This window comes from Dendrobium catenatum, unplaced genomic scaffold (assembly GCF_001605985.2).
Source record: "Dendrobium catenatum unplaced genomic scaffold, ASM160598v2 fragScaff_scaffold_370, whole genome shotgun sequence".
Taxonomy (NCBI): Eukaryota; Viridiplantae; Streptophyta; class Magnoliopsida; order Asparagales; family Orchidaceae; genus Dendrobium; species Dendrobium catenatum.
In genome coordinates, this window is record NW_021318832.1 from 2,327,800 (window position 1) to 2,354,380 (window position 26,581).

The 26,581-nt window shown below is 34.7% G+C and overlaps 3 protein-coding genes across 4 annotated transcripts; 1 reads left to right on the top strand and 2 right to left on the bottom strand.

Moving 5' to 3' along the window:
- Nucleotides 1–772: 772 nt before the first annotated feature.
- LOC110109535 (CMP-sialic acid transporter 1) lies at nucleotides 773–12,321 on the bottom strand. The gene is made up of 9 exons (XM_020840635.2): nucleotides 11,932–12,321; nucleotides 10,368–10,451; nucleotides 9,795–10,009; nucleotides 9,587–9,665; nucleotides 4,184–4,353; nucleotides 3,833–4,019; nucleotides 1,679–1,756; nucleotides 1,291–1,440; nucleotides 773–906 (listed from the first exon to the last, which is right to left on the bottom strand). The coding sequence occupies exons 1-8, from the start codon at nucleotides 11,980–11,982 to the stop codon at nucleotides 1,303–1,305; spliced, it is 1,002 nt and encodes a 333-aa protein (XP_020696294.1). The 5' UTR covers nucleotides 11,983–12,321; the 3' UTR covers nucleotides 773–906; nucleotides 1,291–1,302.
- On the top strand, nucleotides 12,212–22,587 carry LOC110109537 (ribose-phosphate pyrophosphokinase 4). Its single transcript, XM_020840638.2, has 9 exons — nucleotides 12,212–12,255; nucleotides 12,735–12,950; nucleotides 16,239–16,554; nucleotides 19,001–19,096; nucleotides 19,170–19,238; nucleotides 19,322–19,450; nucleotides 21,200–21,299; nucleotides 21,397–21,571; nucleotides 22,221–22,587. The coding sequence occupies exons 1-8, from the start codon at nucleotides 12,212–12,214 to the stop codon at nucleotides 21,528–21,530; spliced, it is 1,104 nt and encodes a 367-aa protein (XP_020696297.2). The 3' UTR covers nucleotides 21,531–21,571; nucleotides 22,221–22,587.
- Nucleotides 22,588–23,557: 970 nt separating this feature from the next.
- Nucleotides 23,558–25,382, bottom strand: LOC110109534 (formimidoyltransferase-cyclodeaminase). Of its 2 annotated transcripts, none has more exons than XM_020840634.2 (2): nucleotides 24,918–25,382; nucleotides 23,558–24,100 (listed from the first exon to the last, which is right to left on the bottom strand). In XM_020840634.2, the coding sequence occupies exons 1-2, from the start codon at nucleotides 25,303–25,305 to the stop codon at nucleotides 23,616–23,618; spliced, it is 873 nt and encodes a 290-aa protein (XP_020696293.1). In that variant the 5' UTR covers nucleotides 25,306–25,382; the 3' UTR covers nucleotides 23,558–23,615. The 2 variants fall into 2 exon arrangements, with proteins under 2 accessions (XP_020696293.1, XP_020696292.1); XM_020840633.2 differs by having other exon boundaries at nucleotides 23,558–24,124.
- Nucleotides 25,383–26,581: the final 1,199 nt, after the last annotated feature.

Here is a 26,581-nt window from a genome sequence, read left to right on the forward strand (position 1 = left end):
AAATCCATTACATCTATTCTTCCAACCGGGTCATCATAAGGCCAACATTTTGTGTCCAAACCATTTAAGGCGACTCTCTCTAATCATATTTGCCACTGGAACTACACCAACATTTTCACGTATATACTCATTTCGCATTCCGTCTCTAAGAGTGAAGCTGCTCATCCACCCAAGCATCCTCATCTTTGTAAGACTTAATTTTATGCTGCTATTTTAATGGCTAACATTTTGCTCCATAAGACATTGCAAGTCTAACCACCATCTTATAGAATTTTCGCTTTAAGTTTGAGGGGTACTTTTCTATCACACAACAAGCCCGATGCATTACTCTACTTCAACTATCCAACTTGAATTCTACTAATAGTATCCCCATCTATTTCAGTATTTCACCATCACTATGAACAATAAACTCAAGATATCTAAACCACGCACTCTTATTAATGACTTGACCGCCCAAAGTCACAATCCCCGCACTAAATCTATTACTACTAAAGTTACACTCGTGCAGAATAGAATATAAAAAAAGAAAAAAATTCAGACATCAAATTTATGCTTAAATACTCAACATCCCCACACCAAAAAAAAACTGAACTTGTCAATTAAAATGGAATCATGTAACTACAAAACAGCTAATAAGTCAAAAAGAATCTCAAAAAAATTTATTTTGTGAACTTGGAAAAGTCCATAAAGTCATCCCTGCTGTTCAGATCATTGCATATATCAAGAATGATTAATCCTGAAACAGTACTTACTGAGTAACACTAATTTCTTATGCGTCTGCTACATAAGAAATAGTCTTATGAAAATATTCACATAGTTACTCACCATGCAAACTCTATGTTTTTTTATCACATAAGCTTCTTTTGAAACTAAGCTTGTATTCTCAAAATGCTTCTGCCACCATTCTTATAATGCATGTTTCATTCAATAAAAAAAATAGTTAATTAATCAATAGATGAAAATATAAAATGAGTAGGAGAAAATTTTGGTCATGATAATCCGACTGAAATTTGCTCATAATGGATTTTCAAAACATTAAGGTTTGATTTGGGACGACTTTCTTACTACTTAAAGCAGTTTTTATACTAGAAAATTACTTTAAGAAACAGTAAAACAGCTGTTCCAAACGAAGCCTAAATTTGCTTTGAAATATGTACAATATATGAATAATCAATCAACTATAAATCCATAATATTGCACTCATCTCAAAGCAAATTAAAAATTTTTAAAACACATTCTAATCAAATTTTCGTTAGTATATCATCACCCAACTTTTTTCCAAAACAATACCTCAAATCATCATTATTCATGATTTTCAACAGTGACTTCTTTTAGAGTGCTTGAGACCGACTTCGATGTAGCAGGCAAATCAACAAGCATGCGAACAGGTGCAAAATACATGTGCAATGAGATCATGCAGATTATAATACCCAAGAAGAGCTGATCAAAAGAAATAGTTCAAGTTACTCAATAAAAAAATAGATAGTTTGTAAAGTAGATAGGTAACAAAGGCCTTATTTGGGACAGCTTTCTTATTGCTACTTAAAGCAATTTCTTAGTATAAAAATTTTAATTTTTGTACTAAAAAATTGTTTTAAGAAGCAGGAAAAAAGTCGTCTCAAACGAAACCTAAAACTAAATCATCTGAAATAATTAGTAAGGCAAGCACAAAATTTACCTGTACGGTGAGCTGAGAATTGAAAAGATAGACAGATAGAACCGTTGTCAACAGCATTGCCATTGAAGTTGAGTAGACCTTGTAGATTGATCAAAATGTGATTTTACAAATGAAGTTAGCTTGCAGCAAATTTAAAAATCTACTCTGCGGGCAACAAAGTGTCCGAGGTTTTATAATAGATCTCAGTAAGAACCAACAATTTTTGCAAAACATAATTTTATTTAAGAAGAAAAGCTTGGATTAATAACGCAAACATATCATTCAAAAGAAATAAACTCGTGGCTTTTAAAAAATACAGGTCTCACAAATAATCGAAAAAGATCCAAGATGTCTACAAGAAGACACCTAACATAAGTAAAGAAAATTGAACGACTATTGCAAGTCAGTTTAGCTACTGTACTTGAGAGTTAAAGACGGCCCAGTTAACTAAAAGGCTCTGGAAGACTTCCCTTGCCTTTCTGCAAGAAAATATACACGAAAAATGTGGCCAATCTAGATGTTGAAATCTTGCTTATATATTCTATCCATAATTGCAAACCCGACAAAACCAACACCCTTGAACCATCGTTCCAAGACTATGATCCTTGGACCACCATCGTCAGACTAAGGTCTTTTTAATCTTTGTTGCTCGCCAACTACAGTCCTTCCAACCCCTATCGACTGGAGACTCCGAGTCTCCGACCATGGTCCCTTAGACCACCGTCACCCGATTACGATACTTGGGCCATCATCGTCTAACTACGATCCTTTCAACCTCCATCACCCGCCGACTACGGTTCTTCGGACCTCTGTTGCTCGCCGATTATGATCCCTTCAACCACTATCGCCCGAAAACTGTCCCCCTGACATCAGTTACCTAACTATTATAGTCCTACGAACCTCGATCACTTGCCCAGTACGGTCCCTCGGACCACCGTCGCCCGACTATGATCATTCCGACCTCCGTTGCCAGTCCTTCAACCTCAGTACTACGGTCCCTCCGACCTCAATTGTCCGACTACGATCCCTAACTTCAATCATTCAACCACGGTCCCTCCGAGCACAATCACTCGAGTACAATGCCTAGGACTATCATCAACCGACTATAGTCCCTTCGACCTCAGTCACTCACAAACCACGGTCTCTCTGACCACCATCGTCCGACTACAGTCCCTCTAACCATCGTCGCTTGACTACAGTCCCATCAACCTTTGTTGCCCGACTATGATCCTTGAACCACAATTACCCTACTACAATCCTTTTGACCTCACTTGCTCACTGACTACAATCCCTCTGACCTTCATCGCCCGACTACAATCCTTTCGACCTCCATCGCCTACCAACTATAGTCCATTGGACCATCGTTTCCTGACTTACGGTCCCTTTGACCATCGTCTCCTAACTATGGTACTTCTAACCTCTTTCGCCCCGCTACGGTACCTTCAGCCTTAGTCGCCAAACTATGGTTCCTCTGGCCACTATTGCCCGACTACAATCCTCTCGACTAAATGAATTGACCAACATTCACTTGAGAACAACTCTCATGTCATTGGATTCTTTCAACTCTAACCATATAATATGCTCTAAATGATGTATATTTACACGTTGTGCCAACACTTTCCCCCAAGAAAGGACATCAATTGTAATCAACATTTAATGTTAGTGAAAACATTTCAACTGGACAAGAACCCATGATTTTTCACCTTTTCAGTATTTTTCACATAAAAATTCAGGGGTCACTTATGACTTTTGCACCCCTCTCTTATATGTGCGTGCTGGATCTTCGTACAAAGCTAGGACATTAAACTCACCATCTATCTACTGCCACGGATGTTCCGGCATGCAACAGGTATATTGAGAAAGTGTGCTATTGTCCTTAATTCTACTTAGATGACCTTTTTTTTTCACCCACAATAAGCTGACTTTAGCTCAGAATTGCCTTCAAGTACAACAGCCTCAGGATAGCTCTAACAATTATTGGATACTTGTGGGTAAGGAACTGCTCAAGCAAGCGACAGTTCACCTCCTGACCTCCATCACTTCATGAGAAACTTTTTTAGGGTGTGACAACTATAATCATAAAAAAATAGTAGCGGAATCCATGAAATAAAAGTACAAGTGTTACCACAAATCAAAACGAAATCACTAATATATGATAGTACTTGACGGACTTACCTTAACAATATTGTCAGCAAATTTCATCAACCATGAAACCAGCAAGCCAGTCGATCCTAAATTTAGTACAACCATCCAGGTGGTAAATGTGTACCCATTGAGGAGGCGTTGCCACCAAGGTCCCTTCTCATATCCCCCACTATAATCATCCCAATGAAGCCGTGCACAATTAAACATCGCACCAAACCTGATATATTTTGTTATGAAACAACAACAAAAATTAAGGAATTAACTCCTAGAAAAACTTTATCAGGGATGTACTTTAACACTGAAGCACAAGAAACCTGAGTTCCTAGTCATTACAACTGCAAAGTTGTGCTACAAATTCCAGAAGGGATAAAAAATACCTACGCGTACAGTTGCACATTTTGCCAATAAAGGCTGTCATTGTTCTTCTTCATCAGATATTCTGTGTAAACACCAGCAAGGGCGGAAAGACAAGCAGACAATATTCCAAGCACATAGCCTTGTATAGGTGCTGAAAAGAGAGAGTCACATGATGCTTCTCCACAACCTTTTACCTGCAGAAGATTGAAAGGAAAAGCAGATTACTAAACACAATTTTTGCTCTTTCCAAACAGTTTTAACTATGTAAAGAATAAAAAATGGGTTATTCTCGTTTAAAAAATAAAAGAATTCCTGGTATGAGTCCGCAATACCCAGATAAAATAGTTGTTATTAAGAGAATGCTTTAAAGCACACTCTTGGAGCTAACCTTGCTCATGGAAGAGTAGAAGAGCAAGTTGGTGTATGACGGTTAAGGGTCTAAGGTTATCAATACACCATATAATGATTATAATGTTTGTACATTGAAATATTAGAAAAAAATCACAATCCGCAAGTAGCTTAGTAAAAATCGTTTGTTTTTTAAGTAAAAATAACAAGTACATTCCTTTCATCCCAAATAATAATTTAATAATCATCAAAATCTTAAATTTCAAATTAAAAAAAAAAAAGAGAGAAGTGAACAAATATACAACAACAACCAAGGTTTTTTTAATCAAGCATATCATACGCACAAAACAAATAAATTAAAAACAAGAATAATGATAGAAATAAACCAAAAAGAAGATTCAAGCCTGACACAAAAATAATGAGACTTTCTCCCGGAGATGCTTGTCAACACCTGCAAAGTGCTAAGAGAATACACATCTAACCAACAAACAAGTAATAATTGAGGAAAACTGAAATTTTATTTCAAAACTCAATGATAAATACTTTTTGTATGCCTCCAGGATCACTTTATATGCCCCACAAAGGTCCAAAATAAAAAACTTCTAAAAATCCTACAAGATCTAGCCAAAAACCACAAATTTCGATTTTCCACACTTAACTCTCGCAAGTATTAATAAGTATCCAAATCAACCTCTCTGATTCTGGGATGCATTATATGCAACATTTACATGATGTAGGTGTTCTACATCTGCAATATGACATAGACATTTGGTTTACCCCATATTTCACACTGGATGATATCCAAAAATCTAATTATCAACTAAATTATCTTTCAACCATAGTTAAATATCGAGAAAAAGAAGGAAAGTCATAACTGACACTACAGTATCGAAAAACAAAAATTGTAGAGTGCACCTGATGAGGACATCAAAAGATCGACGGCTATGATGTGGAGTTTATTATTTTCTTTTTTGTTTTATGTACTAGTTTATTTTGTTTTCATGTTTTCCCATTTTACCCCTAGGGGTGGTCATTTGATATTGTAGTTAAGAGTAATTGATTACTTTTGTGGTTTTAACTTTTATGTATGTGACTTAGCCTAAACTTATGACACCACGCTCGTGTTTTATCTCGTCGTTTTATCGCTTAAAAGCTTTCAAATAATATTGTTCTCTAGATCAAGCGTGCAAGTTCCTAATTCACCATCCATTCACATATGTTTCACATCAGCACCTTCCATAGGAGAAAAAAAAGCCATGCAAAAAAAGAAGTAAAAATGGGGATTTTATAATAATAATAGTCCGAACAATATAGCAAACATCAAATCCAATCTCAAAACAAAGAACTTGATATTAGTTCGAATTGGAAACAACTGAACTAGCAAATCATCAACAACAATAGTAAACTAAATCTAAAGAACTAATCAAATCCATTCTCAATAAAATAATCATCAACATGTTTAACATAAACTAAAATGAAAATATAATGCAAAGAAAATATAAAATAAATTAAGCATACTCCTCTTGAAGTTCACTTTTTGTGCTTCTAACAAGCATAGACTTTTTTATTTTTATTACACATTCTTTTATGGGCTTTTGAGTTGAACAAAACCACTTACTCAATCGTTTTCCTAATATCTTCTGATTCTCATAGTTCTCCTCATTCTAGCAAGGCACTTTAAGAGCCTTCCTAACCCTATACTTTGGCAATTACATGACTCTGTAGTTCTTCTTCTCAATGGTTCCTCTTCTTTGTGATTATCATTACTCTAAATTGTTGTCGGTGCTCAAGTCTTTCCCCTCCAGTCTCGAGAGATTCAAGTGCTTTCTCACCAGCTTACAGTACTCTTCCCACAAAATTTATTGCTAGTTGCAACTGCCACTATTTCTTTTTTTATATTCATTTTGAGTTTTCACTTTAAGATAGGGACATCTTAACATATGCATGTCCCTTCCATGGAACTTGTGCTCTTTCATGAGATATCTTCATGCAATTTTTTTTTTTTAATTTTGTTATGATAAAGTGGTATTGTGGCATTGTTAAAGTGGTAGTGTGGCATCATTAAAGTGGTAGCATGGTGTTGATTTCTTTAAGTAGGTCTATAAGGTATCAACCTTAATAACCAATAGATCTTATTGAACTTACCACTGAGTTTAGGCATAATGAGTTTACACAATCATTTGCACAACAGATGCATGATTTGCATGAGGATATTCTCATAAAAATATAAGTTTGTTGCTTATAGTGCGGATATGAGGCATGTTGAATTCAAACCAATTGATAATGTAAAGATATATGTAAATCCTAAAAGATTTCTTATAAGGACTTCGAAGAAACTAACTGCAAAAAAGATGGGTCATATAAAATCATTTAGTATGATGGGACAAATTCTCATGAACAAAAAAAAAATTCTATTGATCTTAGCCCAGTCTTCGATGACTTAATTTGATCTTATTTCATGAACCTACTATCAATGTTATAAATTCATCTCTTCTCACCTCTTTATTATGAACATCAAATTGTCTAGTTCCACTCAACATGCTAGTTAAGCCATTCTAAATAATGAGATTGTGCCCACAATTAATGGTGAGTATCAGAAGTATCTTGTGTATTAACACTTAGACCTACTAGTAATGATTCATGGATTACTATGTAGGAAGTACAATAATTATGATCAAATTTGTTTGACAATCATCAAATGTGCAATTCATTAGAGCCAAAATCTTCAAAACTAATCAAATTTGAATGCATATACTTATCCAAAACACAAGAAGTGAGTATGTATTGAGCTTTTTGTTTTGTATTTTTTGTAATCTAGTTTATATTAGTTTAATTATGCCTATGAGAATAAAATATGTTCTCTCGTGTTTTAATTTCTTTCATATGTTTGATTTACTGCTACAAGATTCAATTTCGCTCCAATATTTTGTTCTTTCTATAGCTATGGCATACATGTGTTTTCCTTCAAAGACTAGATTGATTGGTAGTCATACTACAAATTTCATGACATGGACTTGTCTTCAAATATTGTTGATATGTTCCTATGATAGCATGAACCAAAAGCTAGAATTAGGGTGCTTCATGTGGTGTGCTAGTTCCTTGTGATATTCTTCCCTTCGGTGGCACATTAGTTACCTCTTGTGATCATCTGCAAATGCCATGTGTGGATTCTTTCCTAAAGCAGTGTTGGTCGTTTCCTCTTGTGATATTTTAGCATAATTGAAACCATAGTTGACTGTTTGGTGAACTCAGCATGGAAGGAAAGATTGGATTTCCTAACGTTGGTTAAATTGAAACTTGCAACGTTTGACTAGATCTAGACAATTTTAAGAAATTAATAATTTTGGGTCGTTTGGGATAGTAAAAATAACACCTGAGGCATGCATTTTGATATTAATTATTGAATAAAAGTTTTATTTTATCTCAACTTGTGTGAATTAATTGGATGTGAATTCTTCGAGTATGGTGTAACTCTTGATGACAACTTCCAAAGGGTGCTTCTCATTGTACTAGGGGAAGTTTTGATTTCCTATTTGATCACTTAGCTGTGCCTTTCTCTAATATAAATATCTTTTATTGATTTTGCGTAATTGAGGTTTGGTCAATTTTGATACATCTTTTTTTAAAGTGTGAATCCTAAATGTTCTATGGTTTTTATTAATTCACAGATTTCGTACAATTAGATTTTGTTTATCATTAAATTATTGCTTTGAGTGAATTAAACACATTTTCTAGTTTTCCATCAAAAGAGGCTGATACTTGCCTAAATCAAGAGTTGGGAAACAATAAATTGTGATTTTCGGTATGTTTCTTAGTTCATCTCATCCTAGGATTACACATTAGTGTTATACTCTTAAGCATACAACATCAAAGTTTATTGCCTTTTCTATGTCATAGGATGATTTGAATTACATGCAATAGGTTATCAACAATGAATGTGTTAGTATGTTATTATGTTAAGCCTTTAACTACTATTAGTTGCATTTTAAGATGTTTAGTATATGATGTTGAAGAAGAAAAATTATTGTTTAATGTAGATTGCTATGTTGGAGTGCAAGTTGCTATTATTTATAATATATTATTACCAATGTTCAAAATTTTGAGTTATCAGAGCATTTATATTCCATGCATATCAAAATTTGAAATTGAACTTTCCATTTTCTATCTACAAGTCACATTATTAGATTCATAATGAATGCTATATTATAAGAATCTCCATTAAGCCTTTCTGCAATCCAATAATCCACTGCAGCTCTTTCATGCAAATGTAATCACATCATTTCTATGCATAGTGACAGTGGTTAGAATTTGCATGTTAAGTTGTGGAAGTAGTCCACAACTTTTCGTGATTTAAATTAGTTTTTTAAAACTCGTTTTATTATTGGTAATGATATGACAATATATTTATTGAAAAATCTTACCTACTTGCGTAATGTAATATTGAAATATGATTTGACAGATCCTAAATTTTGGCATTTTGAGGGGTCAGATAATATATAATCATAGCCCTTTTTGATGTTGTTGTTAGATCCCAAGCCCTTGATGAGAAAAATAGAGGGTTGTGTTAGGTAGTCGACAACCAGCGTAAAACAAGTCAAACAATCACGCATGAATCCTTTAATGCATTGTGTTAAACTCTTGATAGAACATAATGGAGAAAAAGAATTCAAGTAGCCGACCCCACATGGTGGGATAAAGGCTTGTTGTTATTATTGTTGTACTCTTGGGAGGTAAATTAATATGAAACTTAAACATTAGTAGTGCATTCTACTATATCACATGGGATGATATAAAGGGTGGGAACAAGTATGATACACATATAATAACCTTAAAAGGAATATAAAACATGAAATGTTGCATAAACAATAGTTGTCATAATCTGAAAATTAGTTTTAGATTGATTCATCCAGTGCAAGTTACTAGCTTAAAATTACCTACTTAAGTGCATAAACAAAAGAAAGTAAAAATCCTAAAGAAAAGTGAGCTCCTCCATGCTACACTTAACAAAAATAGAATTGCATATCATATTCGTGATGCATATTGTGAAGATTTATGGAATTCACAGAGGGGAAAGATAACCTGGCTTGTAGTGGTTCCCACTGCTAATAAAATGATTGCCAGCCACTGTAGATTTGATAACTTCCTCTTAAGGAAAAGTCTGGAACGTTATAAAAGGAGAAAATGTTAATGGCACTATTGCAGTTGCTCATTCAAGAACATGTATTCCTGATATCTTTGAAACTCTCACAGTCCTGAAATCTATAAATAGGTACAAAACGAAAAGCACCTGAATAGAATCCCAGTAGTCACGATTTTCAGGTTTCCCATAATCTGATAAGTAGATGGATCAACATAGGTTAAAGTAGCAAACTGAACATTGTTGTGCACAAGGTATATGATCGAAGGAACCACAAATAACCGCACTGCTTTCCATTCAGTTGTCATCCTAGGAGAAGATTGAGACTTGATCTCTCTCCAAAGAAAGAAACCGGATACTAGCAGCTGATTTTTTAGCATTATGATCACAGCCACATTAGACAATAAGATTATGCATGATTAGGATTATGATGATGATGATGATGATGATAATAATAATAATAATGAAAGCGAAATGACACCGAAAAATCCATATGACCAACCATTGTTAGCAGGCATTAGATGATTAGCAAATTATGCTAAAAGCTGAACTTTTGTCAAGCAGTTGATAGGAAGTAGTTTATGAAATATGACAAAATGACAGCCGTCAGCAGCATAACAGTGAAGCAGTGCTTTACAAAAATCTTCGCATTGTGAGGATAGTTATCTTTAAAATGGACTTTACAATTTAAATAGTTAAAATAAAACCATAGGGCAAAAATACCTTGAAGATTTCTGCAAGAAAGGGAACTGTAGCATAATCATACTTGTATCTTCCATTAGTTTGCGAGAGTGTTGTCAAAATGCCCTAAACAAGCAATACATATTCTGCTAGTGAATGCTTGCAATTAAAACTATTTGGTAATACAAAACAGGTAGAAAAAAAAATTAAAAAAGAGTAGACCTAAAAAATTTACAGTTAAATTTCTGAAGCTACATATTAAAATATACATCAGAATAAGTTATACGAATATGAGAAGAGTAATAGAACAGCAGTAGAAGTTAAAATCAAACGCTATTAAATCGGCAATGATATTGAATTGCCGATCAAAGTTAGATTGCAGCGGAAATTACTGAATTAGCTCCTTTTTTTCGTTGTTGTGGAAAAGGTCCTTCATACTTGCAATTTATTCGGAGCTCAAAAATGTAAGGGCTAACTGAATTCAATTGGGTGACCATGCAATATGGTAAAACCTGGAATTTCTAAGGGCATGTGCTAATGAAGAAGTTCCAACACAATCCAAAATGTGGTGACTGTAGTCTTCTAGATATTTGAAAAGCAATGTAGAAGCAATGCATAAAAAACGATGCTTTTAAAATCATAACATACTAGAGACTTGACATGGCAAAGTGTGATGCAATAAGGTTATAAAGATAATATGATAAATGTTAGAGATAACAAAAACAAGAAATTGGGCACTATAGACAAGTAACGTCATGAATACCGGATTCTACATTAGAATTACATCACTTGGAATGAGGGTATGTGAAAAAAAGAAAATTAGTATATTCCCGTTCTACTTGTTTAGTAAGATAGAACTTTAGAAGAAAATGAAACAGAATAAAATCTAATAGCCATCAGATCCTCCCTCAATATTTGTCATCATCCTAACACCTCATACAGAGAGATAAGAAGAGAAAAATATTTGCTACCAAACTTGAAATTCGCTTAGTTAGCCGGTGAAGAAAATTAAAAAGAAAACAAAATGAACGAAAATCTAGCAACCATCAGTTCCCCCTCAATTTAGTGTTAATCTTATCATCAAAAAAAAAAAAAAAAAAACAGCCCAGTTCTTATCTGTAAACAGTTTTCTCTATCATCTATTCTTGACCCAGTTGCTCCTATGCCTCAACCCAACCCCTTGAATCACTCAAGTCATTAACTCTATCTTGCATATTTTGTGAATCCAACTATCCAAGATGATACTTTTTATTTTATTTTCCATTTCCTTTTCCTTCCCATGCCCTTCCTTCAGTAAAATCTATACACGCAAAACATAACCAATATAATTTTTTTAGATCATAACGCAGCAAATCGCCATAATATCTTCAGTTTCTACTGTTGCCCATAACATCAAGAACAAAACAAGCAATTGAAGTTACGCTGACACTAGAAAGATAGCTTATCTAAAAAAGGAAAATCCTTCTCAAATTTAACAATCCTGCTCCCTTCCTAATCCGAAACATGATAATTTATAGAACAATTGTCAAACACACGCCATCAAAAAATTGTTTGACCACAAGTCATCAACGAAAACTGAAGAAATACGCAACGCTTCATCTAGTACCTGGGAACTGGTAAGAAGAGTGAGAAGAGCAGCAACGAAATACCACTGCATCCTTCCGCGCTCGCTTCACACCCTTTCAGGAGACGATTCGTGCTTGATCCGATGTGAAATCGCCAATAGCTATCGCGCCAAATCAACGCTCGGATTGATCATTTTAGAAAAAGAATGAACCCATCATTCGGATTTACCGCGATTTAGGGCTTGCTTGCTCATTTATCATCGCATAATTTTATTGCGAGCCCCTCTTCTCCTTCACACGCCGTATTCTCCAACGTTTCCCATGGCAAGCTCCGGCCAATCGCTACGTCCTTGTCTTGGGTGCAGGTGCTTAGCGGCGGCTTGTTCCCTCCCAACCGAGACAAGGCGACCGGCAAAAATCAATTTTATTCATCCCCTCAAAATTTAATTATTTACGAAAGTAACATTCTTTATTTATATATTCATCAGTCTCTCATCTAAATATTAAATTCATAAAATAATATGAGAATTTACATTAATAGAAACTTCACTATTTACATATCATTGTATTTTATTAAATTCTTATATTAATAAAATTAATAATCTCTATCTTCATTTATATAAGGATTGAAATTCTGAATAATCTTATACAAATTACATAATAAAATATTAATTCATTTGCTTAAATAAATAAAAAACTAATTTACTATTTAATTTTATGAGGGCATATTTATCATTTTTTTTTTCAGATCTTAATTATATTAAAAATTTGATGAATAATGATTTTATCATAAAATTCCAATAATAAAAAGGAAATTATATATTTATTTTCTTTTCTAACCTAGAGAGCATAATATATTTCAGACCTCCTCGCTGACGGGAATTTACTGGGTGGTCAGTGAAGGGCAACGCAGTAGCGAGAACCTGCAAGCTCAAGAGGGAAGTATGGAAAAGAGAACGAAGAAATTGATTCACCTATTCCATTGTGCGGAAGCGGAAGAGCTCGCTCGGAAGGTGGCGGAGCAATCAGATGCTATTCAGCTTCGGTCCATCGCTTGGAGGTCTGAAACTCTGAATCCTTTCTCTACATTTTTATTTTTGATATATCTTGATTTGAACAACATTTAAATGGAACATTTTGATTTAGTTTGTACTATTTGCACTAAAGTTTGAATCTTTAGGGCTAGAAGATAAAGTGTTGCAGAACCAAGCCTCTTAAAATATTATTAACCTAAGAATCCAAAAGGACTTGGAAGGAATACAAGGTGAAATAAGGTGTAATTTGGAAAAAAAGTAGAGATAGTTCAGTTACAATTAAGGTGATGATAGGGGAAGAATTATGATATTTGAAAGAGCTTGAAGGTTCTTCTTCTTCCCTGGTGTAGGATATTCTCTCCGGCCATGGATTTGAGAAAGTATTTTAAACGCAGTTGGCAGAGGATGAATACGAGCAGTCCTTTAAATTATGCAGTTCTTAGCTGATTATGTTATGGCCAGAGTACTACTCATGTTAACTTGGTTGAGTTGGGAGAAGCCATAGTTATTATTGAGGGTCAATCTATTGGGGAATCATGGAGTCAAGAAACATAAAAGACCTTTCATACCAATGGATTATTCATAGGTGGTGTTGTGTGCTAGAACATTCACAATGGTAGAATTAGAGAGTTGATTGTCTAACATTATATGAAGATACAAAACAGACACAAAGAAAGGAGTAGTTGCAAAAGAAACCAAAATTTTTATGGAAAATTTTTTGAAAAGTGAAAAAACTATGGGGTCTGACTCAGTTTAAATGATTATACTATTATATAATCAGTTAGAAATGATGTCCTTCATTAGAGAAATGTGTTGATACAATGTAGTAAACATGTAATTTATAGAACGTATTATTTTGTGAAAGTTAGAAGAGCTCCACGACACGGGAGTTGTCTTTAAAAGATCATTAATTTGTTTGTATGTTTGTACTCCTTTGAGGAAGGGAGGTTAGAGACAAACAAGCCCAACATAAATCCTAGTACTGAAGTCAAGAGTCAGAGTTGGTGTTAATGGAGTGCGTTGATTTTATGGGTGGTGGGGTGCATTGATATTATAAACGATTGTATCTGATGAAGTCAATGGCTATCGTTGTAGCCAACTTAGAATGAGACTATAGTCGTATGATAGTGATTGGAGGACTATAGTTGGGTAATGGAGTTCGAAGGATTGGAGTTGGGTGACGGTGGTTGAAAGATTATAGTCGGACGATGGTGATCGAAAGATTGTAATCGGAGGACAATGGTCAGAGGACCGTAATCAAGTTAGTTCATCTCACACATACTTGGCATGAGCATCTTGCTTTTCCATATTTTAGCATCATATTTATGTTTTATGGATCTATTTATGTTTATTTTAATTCATGCTCGAGTTAGTGGATGAAAAATAATTATGTTCTATTCCTTTGGGGGATTGATTCACATGAATTCATCCATCCAAATAATAAAGAAACTTGACTTGAATGATCATGCATTAAGAGCTAAGGTGGCTAAAGGGATGGGGCATAGTTATTATGGAGAAACTGTATTGCCCAATGATCTCTTATAAATTTTTCCTTTATGAACTTATAGAACTTCCAATTAATGTACTATTTCACCAAAATTCAAATAATGATTGAAGTTTCTTGTTCTTGAATGGGCCCTTTCAATTCTTTTAGATTCTTTCTCAACTATGCGGAAAGATTTGCCCAAATTCCATTTGCCCATATAGGCTGAATAATTTTATTATTACTTCTTTTTTTTTCTCAATTCATTTCAAACATTTCCTTACTCTCCTTATCTCATTATCAAAAAAAAAAAATATTGTTGATTGTTTAATGTGAAACTATGCATGTTTTAGAAAAAATTGCTAGAAAAAAAATCTAAATGATGTGATAATTGGCATTTTATTGGTCATTTTTTTCCTTCACCAAGAAGTGAAGTCCATGTTCATAAATTTTGACTCATTTCACTAATGTGGAGTACTTTGTGCCCTATATCATTCATGTATCCCAAATGCTCACCTTGGATTGCATGTAGGTGGGTTTCTATAATCCTGACTACTTTTTTATGAAATCTTGAGATTTTGGTTGGTTTCTTACTTAAGATGCATGCAAGGTCGGCATTTGGTGATTATTTTATAGGTTGTTTTTTTAGAGTTTTGATTAACATCTCTCTTTATCTCTATCCTCATCAATTTTTCCTCTTAGTAGCTAGAATGTTTTGGAGGATTTAGTGGTTTTGAGGTGCATGTGAGAAGCAAAATATTCCTTTTGTGAGGTAAACCTATTATGAAGGTTTTTGGGTACTTCTTTGTTTTAAGCATGGATGTACTTGGGATCTAGAAAGTGCCGGTGAGTATTATGTGCTTCACAATTGTTGCATCTATTGATAGGGGATTGATTATTTCCACTCTTCTGTGGATGTAAGCTTAATTGAAGCCAAACTGCATAAAACTTGACGTGTTTAAATTATTTGTACTTTCGTTTTTTTCCCCTTATTTGCGGTGCATCATATTTGATCTTGATGCCACATTTGCATTGAGTTTTATGGAAAATCCCTATTGCAAGCATGCACGAACCTCAAGGTCAAGTGCTTAACCTTTACTGGAGAAATTCTTGCTGTCAATATAATTGGAACTCTTTTTTTTTTTACCACACTACAACTAAGATTATTCCTTTTAGGTATATAAAGGTCTGAAAGAAACTAGGTTGAGATTGGAGCTGGGAAATTTGTATGCAAGATCAGTTGCTTCTTATTCTCTTTAACTTACGATACCCATTGAGGAGGAATTAGTGATCCAACCTTAGAGCGATTAGGTTCTTTCAGCCAGTGTACATAGAGGATTGAATCTGATTCCTCAATGAACTATATGCAAAAAATATGGCATTATGTGTTAAGTTTGTATGCTTATTCTACAGACTCAGTACATGCCATATTGTGAAACTACTTTCTATTGCTGCCTCATCTATTCCTCAGAAGTATCTAAATTTATTGCAGCATTGCTTTTGGTGTGTTGAACGCAAAAGAGCTTTAGCTTCCCCGATGATCAAATGCGCAATCACAAAAAATGTTATTTTACTCTCGCTTGGTTAAATGTTAGTTACAGATGAGATGGTGAAAATCGTCCTCACTCAAAAGCTACCAGGCTGCCTTCTCTGTACACTTTGTGAAATTCACAATAGACCACGATGACATTTCATCTTTGTATAACGTTTATTCAATGGATCTTCGCTATGAAAATTTTCTTTTGTTTTTTTAGTGTTGCAAGAATATCATGACAATGGCTTTTTTTGTCAGTTCAAAAACACTCAACGATGCATCTTATCCATTTTTCAGAAGCTTCGATGATGGTTTCCCAAATCTCTTTATCAATGATGCGCATGGTATCAGGGGACAACATGTTGCCTTTTTAGCCTCATTCAGCTCACCGGCAGTTATCTTTGAGCAAATATCTGCAATATTTGCTTTACCAAAACTTTTTATTGCTTCATTCACATTGGTTCTACCTTTCTTTCCTACTGGATCTTTTGAGCGAATGGAAGAAGAGGGAGATGTTGCAACTGCATTCACTATGGCACGAATACTCTCTATGATACCCAAGTCCAGGGGCGGTCCTACTAGTGTAGTTATCTATGATATACATGCTTTGCAGGCAAGTTTATGATTTAAACAAGTTTTTGTGTTTTTTTATTATTTTTATAATTTTCATGTGTTCTTGTTAAGTAGAATTGATGTTTAATAGATTGCTAAATTTATCTATATTACATAAGATAGCTCTAAGTAAATTTATTCCCAATATTTAGTACATAGAATAATCCATCAAGCCATATTGAAGGCAGTGTCATCTTTAATAATTGTTGCAGGGAATTTTCTGATTCTGTTACTAACTATTTATATTCTGTTGGATCAAGCATTTGTGTTGTTCTAAGGCAATTTACATGATGTTGACTAGCTGAGATATTTATTCATTGTCATGTTCGTAATACTTAAGCTTTGTTTGGGACAACTTTTTAACTGCTTCTTAAAGCAATTTTTTAGTATATAAATTAAAATTTTTTAGTAAAAAGCTGCTTTAAAAAACAGTAAAAAAATCATCCCAAACGAAGCCTTAATATGTTCGGCTTGTTGTAAGATGCCTTACAATTGATTTTTTAAATTCTTAGGTGTTTTATCTTTCCTAATTTGATTGCTTTGCAATGAATAATTTTTAAAAATTTTGTTAGTTTTCGAAGTTTTAGTATGTTGTTTAGAAGGTTCTTGCAGGAATAGAAGTTTTCTCCACTTTATCATCATTTGTATGGTATTTTCTTAGAATTCCTAAATAGTGTCATGATTGCGCAGTTGCCAGATAGCATCAGATATGTTAGAACTTAATCTGGTTGTTGTCATGACGTAGCATTATTTAGGAAGTTGTTCGGTTCCATGATTGCTTGGGGACAATGTAAAGAATATACAATACTCATAACGTTGCAAATTTTATTGAAACAAATGTTCTAGTATAGCCGAAAGATACAACCGAGAAAAATGTTGTGGTTTCATGTTTTCGTGGAAGTATCTGTGTGTGTTTACATTTATGGGCATTCTTCGCAGTGCATATCCCACAGTTCTCTTAAAAGTATGTACTTGTTTTTCTTTTTTTATTACTGTGCAAAACATGTCAAAGCATGTCTAATATGTTTCTATGTTTGGTACATGTTCAATATGAGCGAATTTATTATGTACAGACTCTGAACATATGAACAATCAATCAAGAGTTTGCACATAGCTATGCACATAACCTTTTACATCACATAATAATTTCTCCTTGTTAGAGTCATTTGAATAATTTTGCTACCATATTAATATCATCATATATGCTTAATATTAATTAGGAATATATTATTTTGATTATTATAATATATCTTCATATGGGGATGTTCTATTTTATTATACTTTCCTTATTGCTCATTCTTGTACATGCATTAAAATTATTTAAATAAAGATGCAGGCTTTTACATTTTCTATTATGGTATTAGAGCTTCATCGTTGTCTCTATGTGAAGATCTATGAGGATCTCGTTCAAAGCCTTTTTCTCCCTTGGTACCCGGCCATAGCCTCTTCAATTTGCAGATCATGTGGACTATTTATCTTGTGTATTGCTTGTACACAGCTTTGCTCAACCCTTTGCTCTCCCTCATTTCACTCAACCTTTTGCTCATGCACTGCCTAACAATTTAATTACTTGTGCATCCCAACATGCTTTGGATTCCTTCGCTTGCTCTCTCTCACTTTGAATTGGTCACTTGCTCACCCGTGTTGCCACTTGCATGCAGTTCCTTTATTTGTTCGCTCGTGCGGACCTCTTCACTTGCCGGCGTCTCATTGTGATTCACCTTTGTTGGATCACATTTGCTCTGCTACTTATCTCACTAACTTCAATGTTTGCTGCTTCACTAACTTCTTCACCTTCTTCTTCTATCTTGTAGATCTAGTGACGATCTTGTGAATATCCTCTAAAAATCCCTTAAGTTTCTTATGGAGATCGCATGAGGATTCTGTAAAGATCCCATGAGGATTTGTGTTATTTCACATTTATATTATCATTCATTATTAGAAATTTGCAGCATTAACTATTGTAATAAATCTTCATCATGGAAGATATTTTTCTTTATTATACTTTTCGTATTGTGCATGTTTGTACTTGCATTAGAATTATTTAAATAAAGAGGTCATTTTTACGTTTTGTCACTCCCAACATGAGCTCGTGGGTAATTGCTTTTTGACTAGTCTCGTATCTTTCATTTAGCATTCTGAATTACAAACAACTTGTTGAATCTAGTATCTGTTACTCAAGTGTTCCACTTTGGTTTTGCATGCACAGGACACACTTCACCGCTGATGTGTTCCATGAGTTTTAGGCTTTGTTTGGGACGGCTTCTTTCTGCTTCTTAAAACAACTTCCTAGTACAAAAATTAAAATTTTTGTACTAGGAAGTTGCTTTAAGAAGCAAGAAGAAAGCCGTCCCAAACAAAGCCTTAGAAAGTTTTGTGAATTCTGGTACAATTTCTCGCCATTGATTTGATACTTTCAATCTCCATGGCCTCTTTGAGCTTTGCAGGAAAGGTTCTATTTTGGAGATGACGTTTTACCATGCTTTGAAAGCGGGATCCCACTCCTGTTACAGCGTCTCCGCCAACTCGCTGATGCTGATAATGTATGATTCTATCATCCATCTTGTGAAGTAAATCCTAGAACAACCATTAATTCCTCTTATCAATCATTGCTAGATAACTATAGCATTCCCTGATGATGGAGCTTGGAAGAGATTTCACAAACAGTTGCAGCATTTTCCCATGGTTGGTTAGCTCATTGATTTTATTTCTAGTTTACTGGATATGTTCAGTACTAATCTGTTGCTTAATCCTTGTTTTGGTGAAAGATTGTCTGTGCAAAGGTTCGTGAGGGTGATAAACGGATAGTTCGAATCAAAGAAGGAAATCCTAATGGTCAGCATGTTGTTATTGTTGATGATTTGGTGCAATCTGGAGGCACTCTTATTGAATGCCAGGTGATGTTTGGAAACTTTTTAGCATATGAAATCTGAACATTGATTATTTTTACCATGGATGTACTTTCAATCAGTGGTTTTCAATCTGTATTTATTTGTTGAAATCTTTGATGCACAAACACGGACACGACGACACGGACACGAGACACGTAATTTATTGAAAATATAGGACACGAGCACCGGTTGGACACAATATTATAATTTTTTTATTTTAAAAATAGTATATAAAAATTAAATAAGTATAATATTGAAATAAATTTAGAAATAACAAGTTATTTAATTAGAGTTTGTATTTAAAATGATTAATATTAAGATGTCAAGAGTTTGACATCGAGAGAGGAGACAACAATGCTGTTGAGAGTTAGACATTGATGTTATACAGTAAGTATCGGGCGTCAATGTCAAGAGGGTGTATGTCGTCGATGTTGAGAGGGCCTTGGTTGTCAATGTTAAGAAGACGTTGGACAAAGATGGCTGGCAAGTTGTGGGTGTAGAAACTGCTAGCGTCGTGCATCAATGTCAAATCATTGTCCGACTTTAATGTTGAGATGGGTTTTGAAATGTCGATGTTGTAATGACCTCTGATGTCGATGTTGAGATGACATTGGGCATTGTTATACAACCAAATTTGCGACCCACCAAAGAGAAATGAAAATGAGAATATTCAATGAATGGAGTATTGAGTGTGAAAAGGATATAACAAATTTATTCTTAATTTTTTAAATATAAAAATTAAGTACAAGAAATTATATTTTAAAAAATTCATAAAATATTTAGGACACGCATGTCGGACATGAGTGTTCAATTTTTATTTAATATTTTTTTTAATCGAACATGTTTTCGGCGTGTTTGACACGTGTCGTTAGTGTTAGATGCATGTCGTGTCGGACACTGCACGCCTCTTTGGAGAGAAGTGTCGGTGCATCATAGGTTGAAATGTAACAAAGCCTGCATTAAGTTCTTAAGGGCCTATGTAGCACGGATACTCCTATTTATGAGCCATGTTGTATCGGATACGTGTCAGATGCGGATACGCCTCCGATACGGCACGTATACGGCTTTGTCGTGTCTAATTAAAATATTATTTAAATTTGAGCGGACACACGTATCGGATATGCGTGTCCTATTAAAAAAATGAAAAAAAAAAAAAAAAAAAAAAAAACCAAAAAAAAAAAAAAAAAAAAAAAAAAAGATACCAGAACTCGGTACCGCTCGGTACTCGGTATTGCTCAGTATCGCTCAGTACCTCTCCGCAACGCTCGATATCATGCTTAGTATCATTGCTCAGTATCAAGGTCAAACCCCGCCAGGGGGCAGCACCCACTTGGACCCCTGGCATATCTGCGACATATCTACACTTTTACTTAAAAATTTTTATGTTTTAAATTCATGTGGTTTAATTTGTGTTGATCCTTCGTAGGATAATGAGCTCTAGTGGCATAGGAATTGGGTCTGATGATGGTCTATCAGAGACCAGTTCAATTTTTTTTGTCATTTCAAATATTATGCTTTGATTACTTTCTTAATTTTTATGTATAATTTATATATTATAATGTCGTATTCACGCCATATCCGTATCCTGTACTTTTAAGAATTGATGTGTCCCATATTCGTATTGTGTCTTATCCACATCGTCGTATCCGTATCGGTGCAACACAGTTGAGAGCGATCTTAAGCTTGGAAACATACCTTGAAAATGACATGAATATATTAAATCATTTCAATTAATGTCTGCTTTCCTTTATACAGAAAGTTTTGGCAAGTCAAGGAGCTGCTAAAGTTAGTGCTTATGTGACTCATGGTGTTTTCCCCAAGCAATCATGGAAACTCTTTTTGCAAAATAATTCCAGTAATCCACTAACCTTCCTCCTATCATATATCTGCTTTTGTTTACTGATTTCTAATCGCATCTCGCTGATTTATTTATTTTTTTTTTTTTTTTCTAGAGGACCTTAGTAACTGGTTCACTTATTTCTGGATCACTGACTCTTGCCCGCTTACTGCTAAAGCCATTGCTGATAAGCCTCCATTTGAGGTGCTGAGTCTTGCCAGCTCCATTGCAGATGCCCTTCAGATCTGAGAATTCTTGTGCAGAGAAGTGATTCTGATACCTCAAAACAAGTACACACTCAGAGGCCCCAATTACTCTTTTATCTCTCTGCTTGGTTTTTTCTTAAGAGTCTAATTATTTTTATTAAGTCCTTTGATTCATTATTTGCATCTAAATCAGATTCTGATAGGAAACACTTGTAGATCTCAAGTATTTCCTATAAATCTTCGGAAAACAGGGAGAAACTCTTCCCAATTCCAATAAAAATCAAGAAAAACAGTAGATTTTATTGCAATAAATCAACTTACAGAAGAAAACAACAAGATACAAGTGATTTTCTATTCGAGAGGAGGATCGATCTCTCCCAATCTCTAGACGAATCTAGAGCCCAAAACATAAACCTAAGGATCCCAAAATCAGCCAAACTCAAGATTCCCTAACCCTAGGAAAACAAAGTATTTAATGCATACAAATCAAAAGGAAATCTTTAAGCAGTCCCTACATTCAAATTTCTCTCCCAAAATCTTCTTAAAATGCTTCGTTAGCTCCTGCAGTGCGTGCGGCTAAAGTAGGAGGTGGAGGTGTTCCATCTCATTCACGCCTGGGCCGGTCCCGCGTGGAATGGTCCAATGGACCAGTCTAACAGAATCTTAATTGTCTTTTCTTATATTTCTTTCAATTCATGATTGTGGTTTCTCATCATCTTCTTTGCTTTTGCAGTCTCTTTAACTCCCAAATTTTTTGAAGCTGCAACAGCATGTGATGCTTACTGCCAATATTGTTCCCTCGAGTAATTTAGGTTTTATTTGGGTTAGCTTTTTTATTGCTTTTTAAAATAAATTTTTAGTACAAAAATTTTTAATTCGAGAAATTTTTGTACTAATAAATTGTTTTAAAAAGTAACGAAAAAACTGTCTGAAATGAAGCTTTAGTCTACTAATGCTAAGAGAAATTTATGAAGCAATGAATGTAAGCTATGCATCATTGGTAGTATTATTTATTATCTTAGAGAGTTTACTCTGTATTCTGATCACTAAAGAACAATAGATTCTATATTCCCAAAAGAAATAAAGCCATGGTTTGCTTTGCTTTTTGAAATAGAATATATTAGATAATAAGTAAAAAATCTTATTCATTGTGGAACAGTGCAAAATGGTTGAGAGTTTTGTACTTCTTTGAGAGGAGAAATTATTCTGTGTGATCATCGAATGGCGTCCAGAGGTAAATTAAGATATGTCATGTCAAATTTTTTGTGTATCGGTATTGTGTACCGCTATGTATCGGGTGATGTGGTGCATCCTGATTCACCTCTTGACCGTCCTGTTATTGTACATAATAATTTCTCCTTTCAAAGAGTGTGATATTGAAGCCTAGTTTTTTATCATTCTTTTAGAAAAATAAAATAAAATGATGACTTCATTTGATACAATGCCCAGCTTTGGAAATTTTTTTTTATAATTTTATTTTATGGACTTTTGATTGGTTAAAATTTATTGGTTCTTTTGAATTTCTATTTTGAAGAGTTTTTTTATAATTATTGTTATTATAATATGATAGTTGTAAAAAAAACTATTGTATAATTTATTTATGAAAAAAAAAATTATGGCTTGAAAACTTTTGAGAAAAGGAAATGCAAATAAGTAAAAAAACTTATTTAATAATTAAATTGAATTAATTTTTACTTAATTGTTTGATTTTGGAGAAATTAAGCGGCAAAATATACTAAATCTTTTTTATAAGAAAATGATTTTCTTATTCATAAAATAAAATGACATAATAGTCATAGTAATTATTAGATAATAAATACAAAAGAGTAATATTCTACTTTTAAAAAAACTTCATAAAAAATATTTCGAACACATTTGCATGGATGAATCAATAAAATTTAGAAGAATGCCATTCATTTGTATTAAAACAAAATTTTAATTAATTCAAATAATCAATTACTAATTTGGGATGATTTTTTCTTCATATTTTTTAGATTATAAATTTATAATATTTCACATAAAACATTTTATTTTATAAATTAATCAAATTATTTTTTAATTGCACAAAAATCAAGCAAATATTAAAATTCATAATATAAATAATTAAATATAAATTCGCTTCAAACTTCTAATCAACCATCTTCCCTAAGTAAGAATCGACGATTATATCCTGCGAGAAATCTGTGTAGTATCCCTGTTCCACAACCAGCCCCTCTTCAGCGGCCAGTCGCTGGACTTCCAGTTGAACCCGGTCGGCCCCAACCCGGTCCGGTTCGAGAAGATTACACGCCACCTCGAAACAGTCTTCGCCATGAGCGAGCGCCAAAGCTTGGACCGACTCGAACCCACCTCCTCGCCCGCTGACTCTCTTCGCAATCTGACGGACCGCGTTGATATCGGTAGACCGGACCGGCACGTTATAGTTACTGACCCATCGTGTAGCTCCGATGACCACCACTCCTCGGTCTGGATCCACTTGAGATGGGCCATTATCGGGCTTAAGGAAAGATAAATCTACAGAAAGCCCACTGGCCCATTGGTGCCCAGCTGAATTGGGCTTGAAGTAGCCCAGATCTCTTCTAATGCTATCAAGAGATCTTCCTTCCTCGTGAGCTGCACCATACAAGAAGGTGGGGACTGGGAGGAGAGTAATCAGTAAACCTTGATATTTTTAATGGTTATTGTCTTATTGACAAATAACAAATGTGTTTCTTTATTTTTTCGAAGGAATCGAGGAAATTAGAACAAAAGAAAATATAATATATTTTATTCCATGTAAAAAAATAAATTAAATATAAAATGTTTCTAAATGACAGCTTAGATTTTGTTTGTGATGACTTTCTTATTGTTATAGTTTTTTATTATAAAAATTTAATTTTTTATTGAAAAATTGCTATAAAAAATAGTAAAAGAAAATCTTCCAAAGACTTAGTTTGTGATGAATTTCTTAATGCATCTTAAAATAATTCTTTTAGTATAAAAATTAAAAAACAACTTTAAAAATGATTAAGAAAGTCATCTCATATTTTGGACGGTACTGTTTCTTAAAATAGTTTTTTAGTACAAAAATTTTAACTATTGTGCTTAAAAGCTACTTTAAAAAGCAATAAAAAAGCAGCCCCAAATGAAACTTAGAGTTCGTTTGGGGCGGCTTTTTTATTGATTTCTAAAACAGAGTTTTAGTACAAATTTTTTTATTTTTGTACTAAAACTGTTTTAGAAAGCAATAAAAAAGCCGTCCCAAACGAAGCCAGTTATTAAAGTTTTTATTTGGGACTATTTTTTTATTTCTGCTTAAAACAGTTTTTTAGTTACAAAATAAATAAGAAAGCCGTTTGAAACAAAGCCTAAGAAAGTTTTATGAATTGCAGTTTATGAAGACTTTCTTGCTTTGGTGAAAAACTGGACATTTAGGAGATTGAGCACTCACCTTGAAGACGATGGCCGATAGCTTCGGCCACGATCTTTGCGAGGCTTGCAGATTGATCGAGTGTAGATTCAGCTAACGGATGGAAGCAGATATGATCAACAACTCCAAGTCGAGGATGAGTTCCAGAATGGCTTCCAAGATCAATGGATTTCAAGGCAGCTTCAACCATGGAAACTGCAGCTTTGGCAAGAGCAGAATTGAGAGATGGCTTCTTACTTATGGACGAAACGAGAGTATATCCGACTCGATTGTATGCTTCATCCATGAACTTGTTAATGATGATAGCTTCTGGGTACAATCTTGCAGCTTGTTCGATGGATTCCAGTGCCAGGAGATTTCGGCTTTCGGAGATGTAGAGCTTGCAGCAAGCAAGTGAGGATCTCGGCATTTCTTTTAACTCTCCTGTTTTAGAAGAGGAGACTCGGATAAAAGGGGTATGCGAAGCAGGACTAGGGCTGAAAAAATGCCGAGTTTTATCTATAGACTAGATCTGTGGCTAGAATTGCTTGCCTTATCCACAAGCAAGGTTGTTGAAGTACAGAAGCCTAAGGCTCACATTGTAGGGGTGTCAATTTTTGACACGAACCGAAACTCGACCCGGATCCGACTTAAAAAAATTTGGGCTTAGGTCAATCTGTTTGTGAAACGGGTCGGTCCATGTTTGAATTTCCGACCCGGTTGAAAAACAAGTCGGGTTCGGGTTGACCCGAAAACCCGCAAGTCAACCCGGATTGAGTCGCATTTCCATCTCGCATCAATCGCGTCGCGTCTCGTGTCAGTCCGTCGCTTCGGCCGCCGCCGTCCCGGTTATGTGTCAATCAATCGCACTCGCGCACGGAGTAGCCGGTAGCAGACTCGTTGTCATTGCCATCGTGCCGCACGGCCGAACTTGCGTCGTCTCGGTGGTCCCACACTGGTTGCAGCGCCGCCCTGGCATCTTCCCCGCACGCGGCTCGACGCTGAGTCGTTGCCCGCCCTGGCATCTTCCCTGCATTCACGCACGCAGTAGCGAACTCGAGCCCGACGCAGACTCGCGTTCAGACTCAGCCCACGATACCCAAATTCGCCGGTCAGGTCAAGTCAAATCGATAACTCGGCGGGTCGGGTTCGGGTGGACAAACTTGACCTGTTTGCAAAACAGGTTGGATTCGGGTCAACCCGTTTAAGCTTGGGTCAATTCAGGTTCGACCTGAACCCAACTCATTGATCCGAATTGACACGCCTATCTGATTGTTTATAAATGCTGTCTTCCAAAAAACAATTCAACTAAATAAGCTATCAAAAAATTGAAATTTTACATAATAGGAGCTTATGCAATTTTTTTTTTTTTTAATATGGGATCAATTTAGTAAAATGAAAGAAAATATATTACAAAATTTCATAGTTAGTAGAAAGATGATATAACTTAACAGCCATTTTAGTTGAAATAATCCTAAAACTCAGCCTAACAGCATTCATCAACTCTTGAACGTGATTATTTTCAGGCATGGAGAGTGGATAACTTTTCATGAGCTCTAATTCATCTTATGAATCTAAGAAGAAAATTGAATCTTTCCTAATAACTGATTTTCAAACATCTATGCAGCTAAAACAAACACCCAATACCTCACCAACTTGGAATCCATTCTTCAGGCTCACATCCCTCTCCTCATTTCTAGATATCA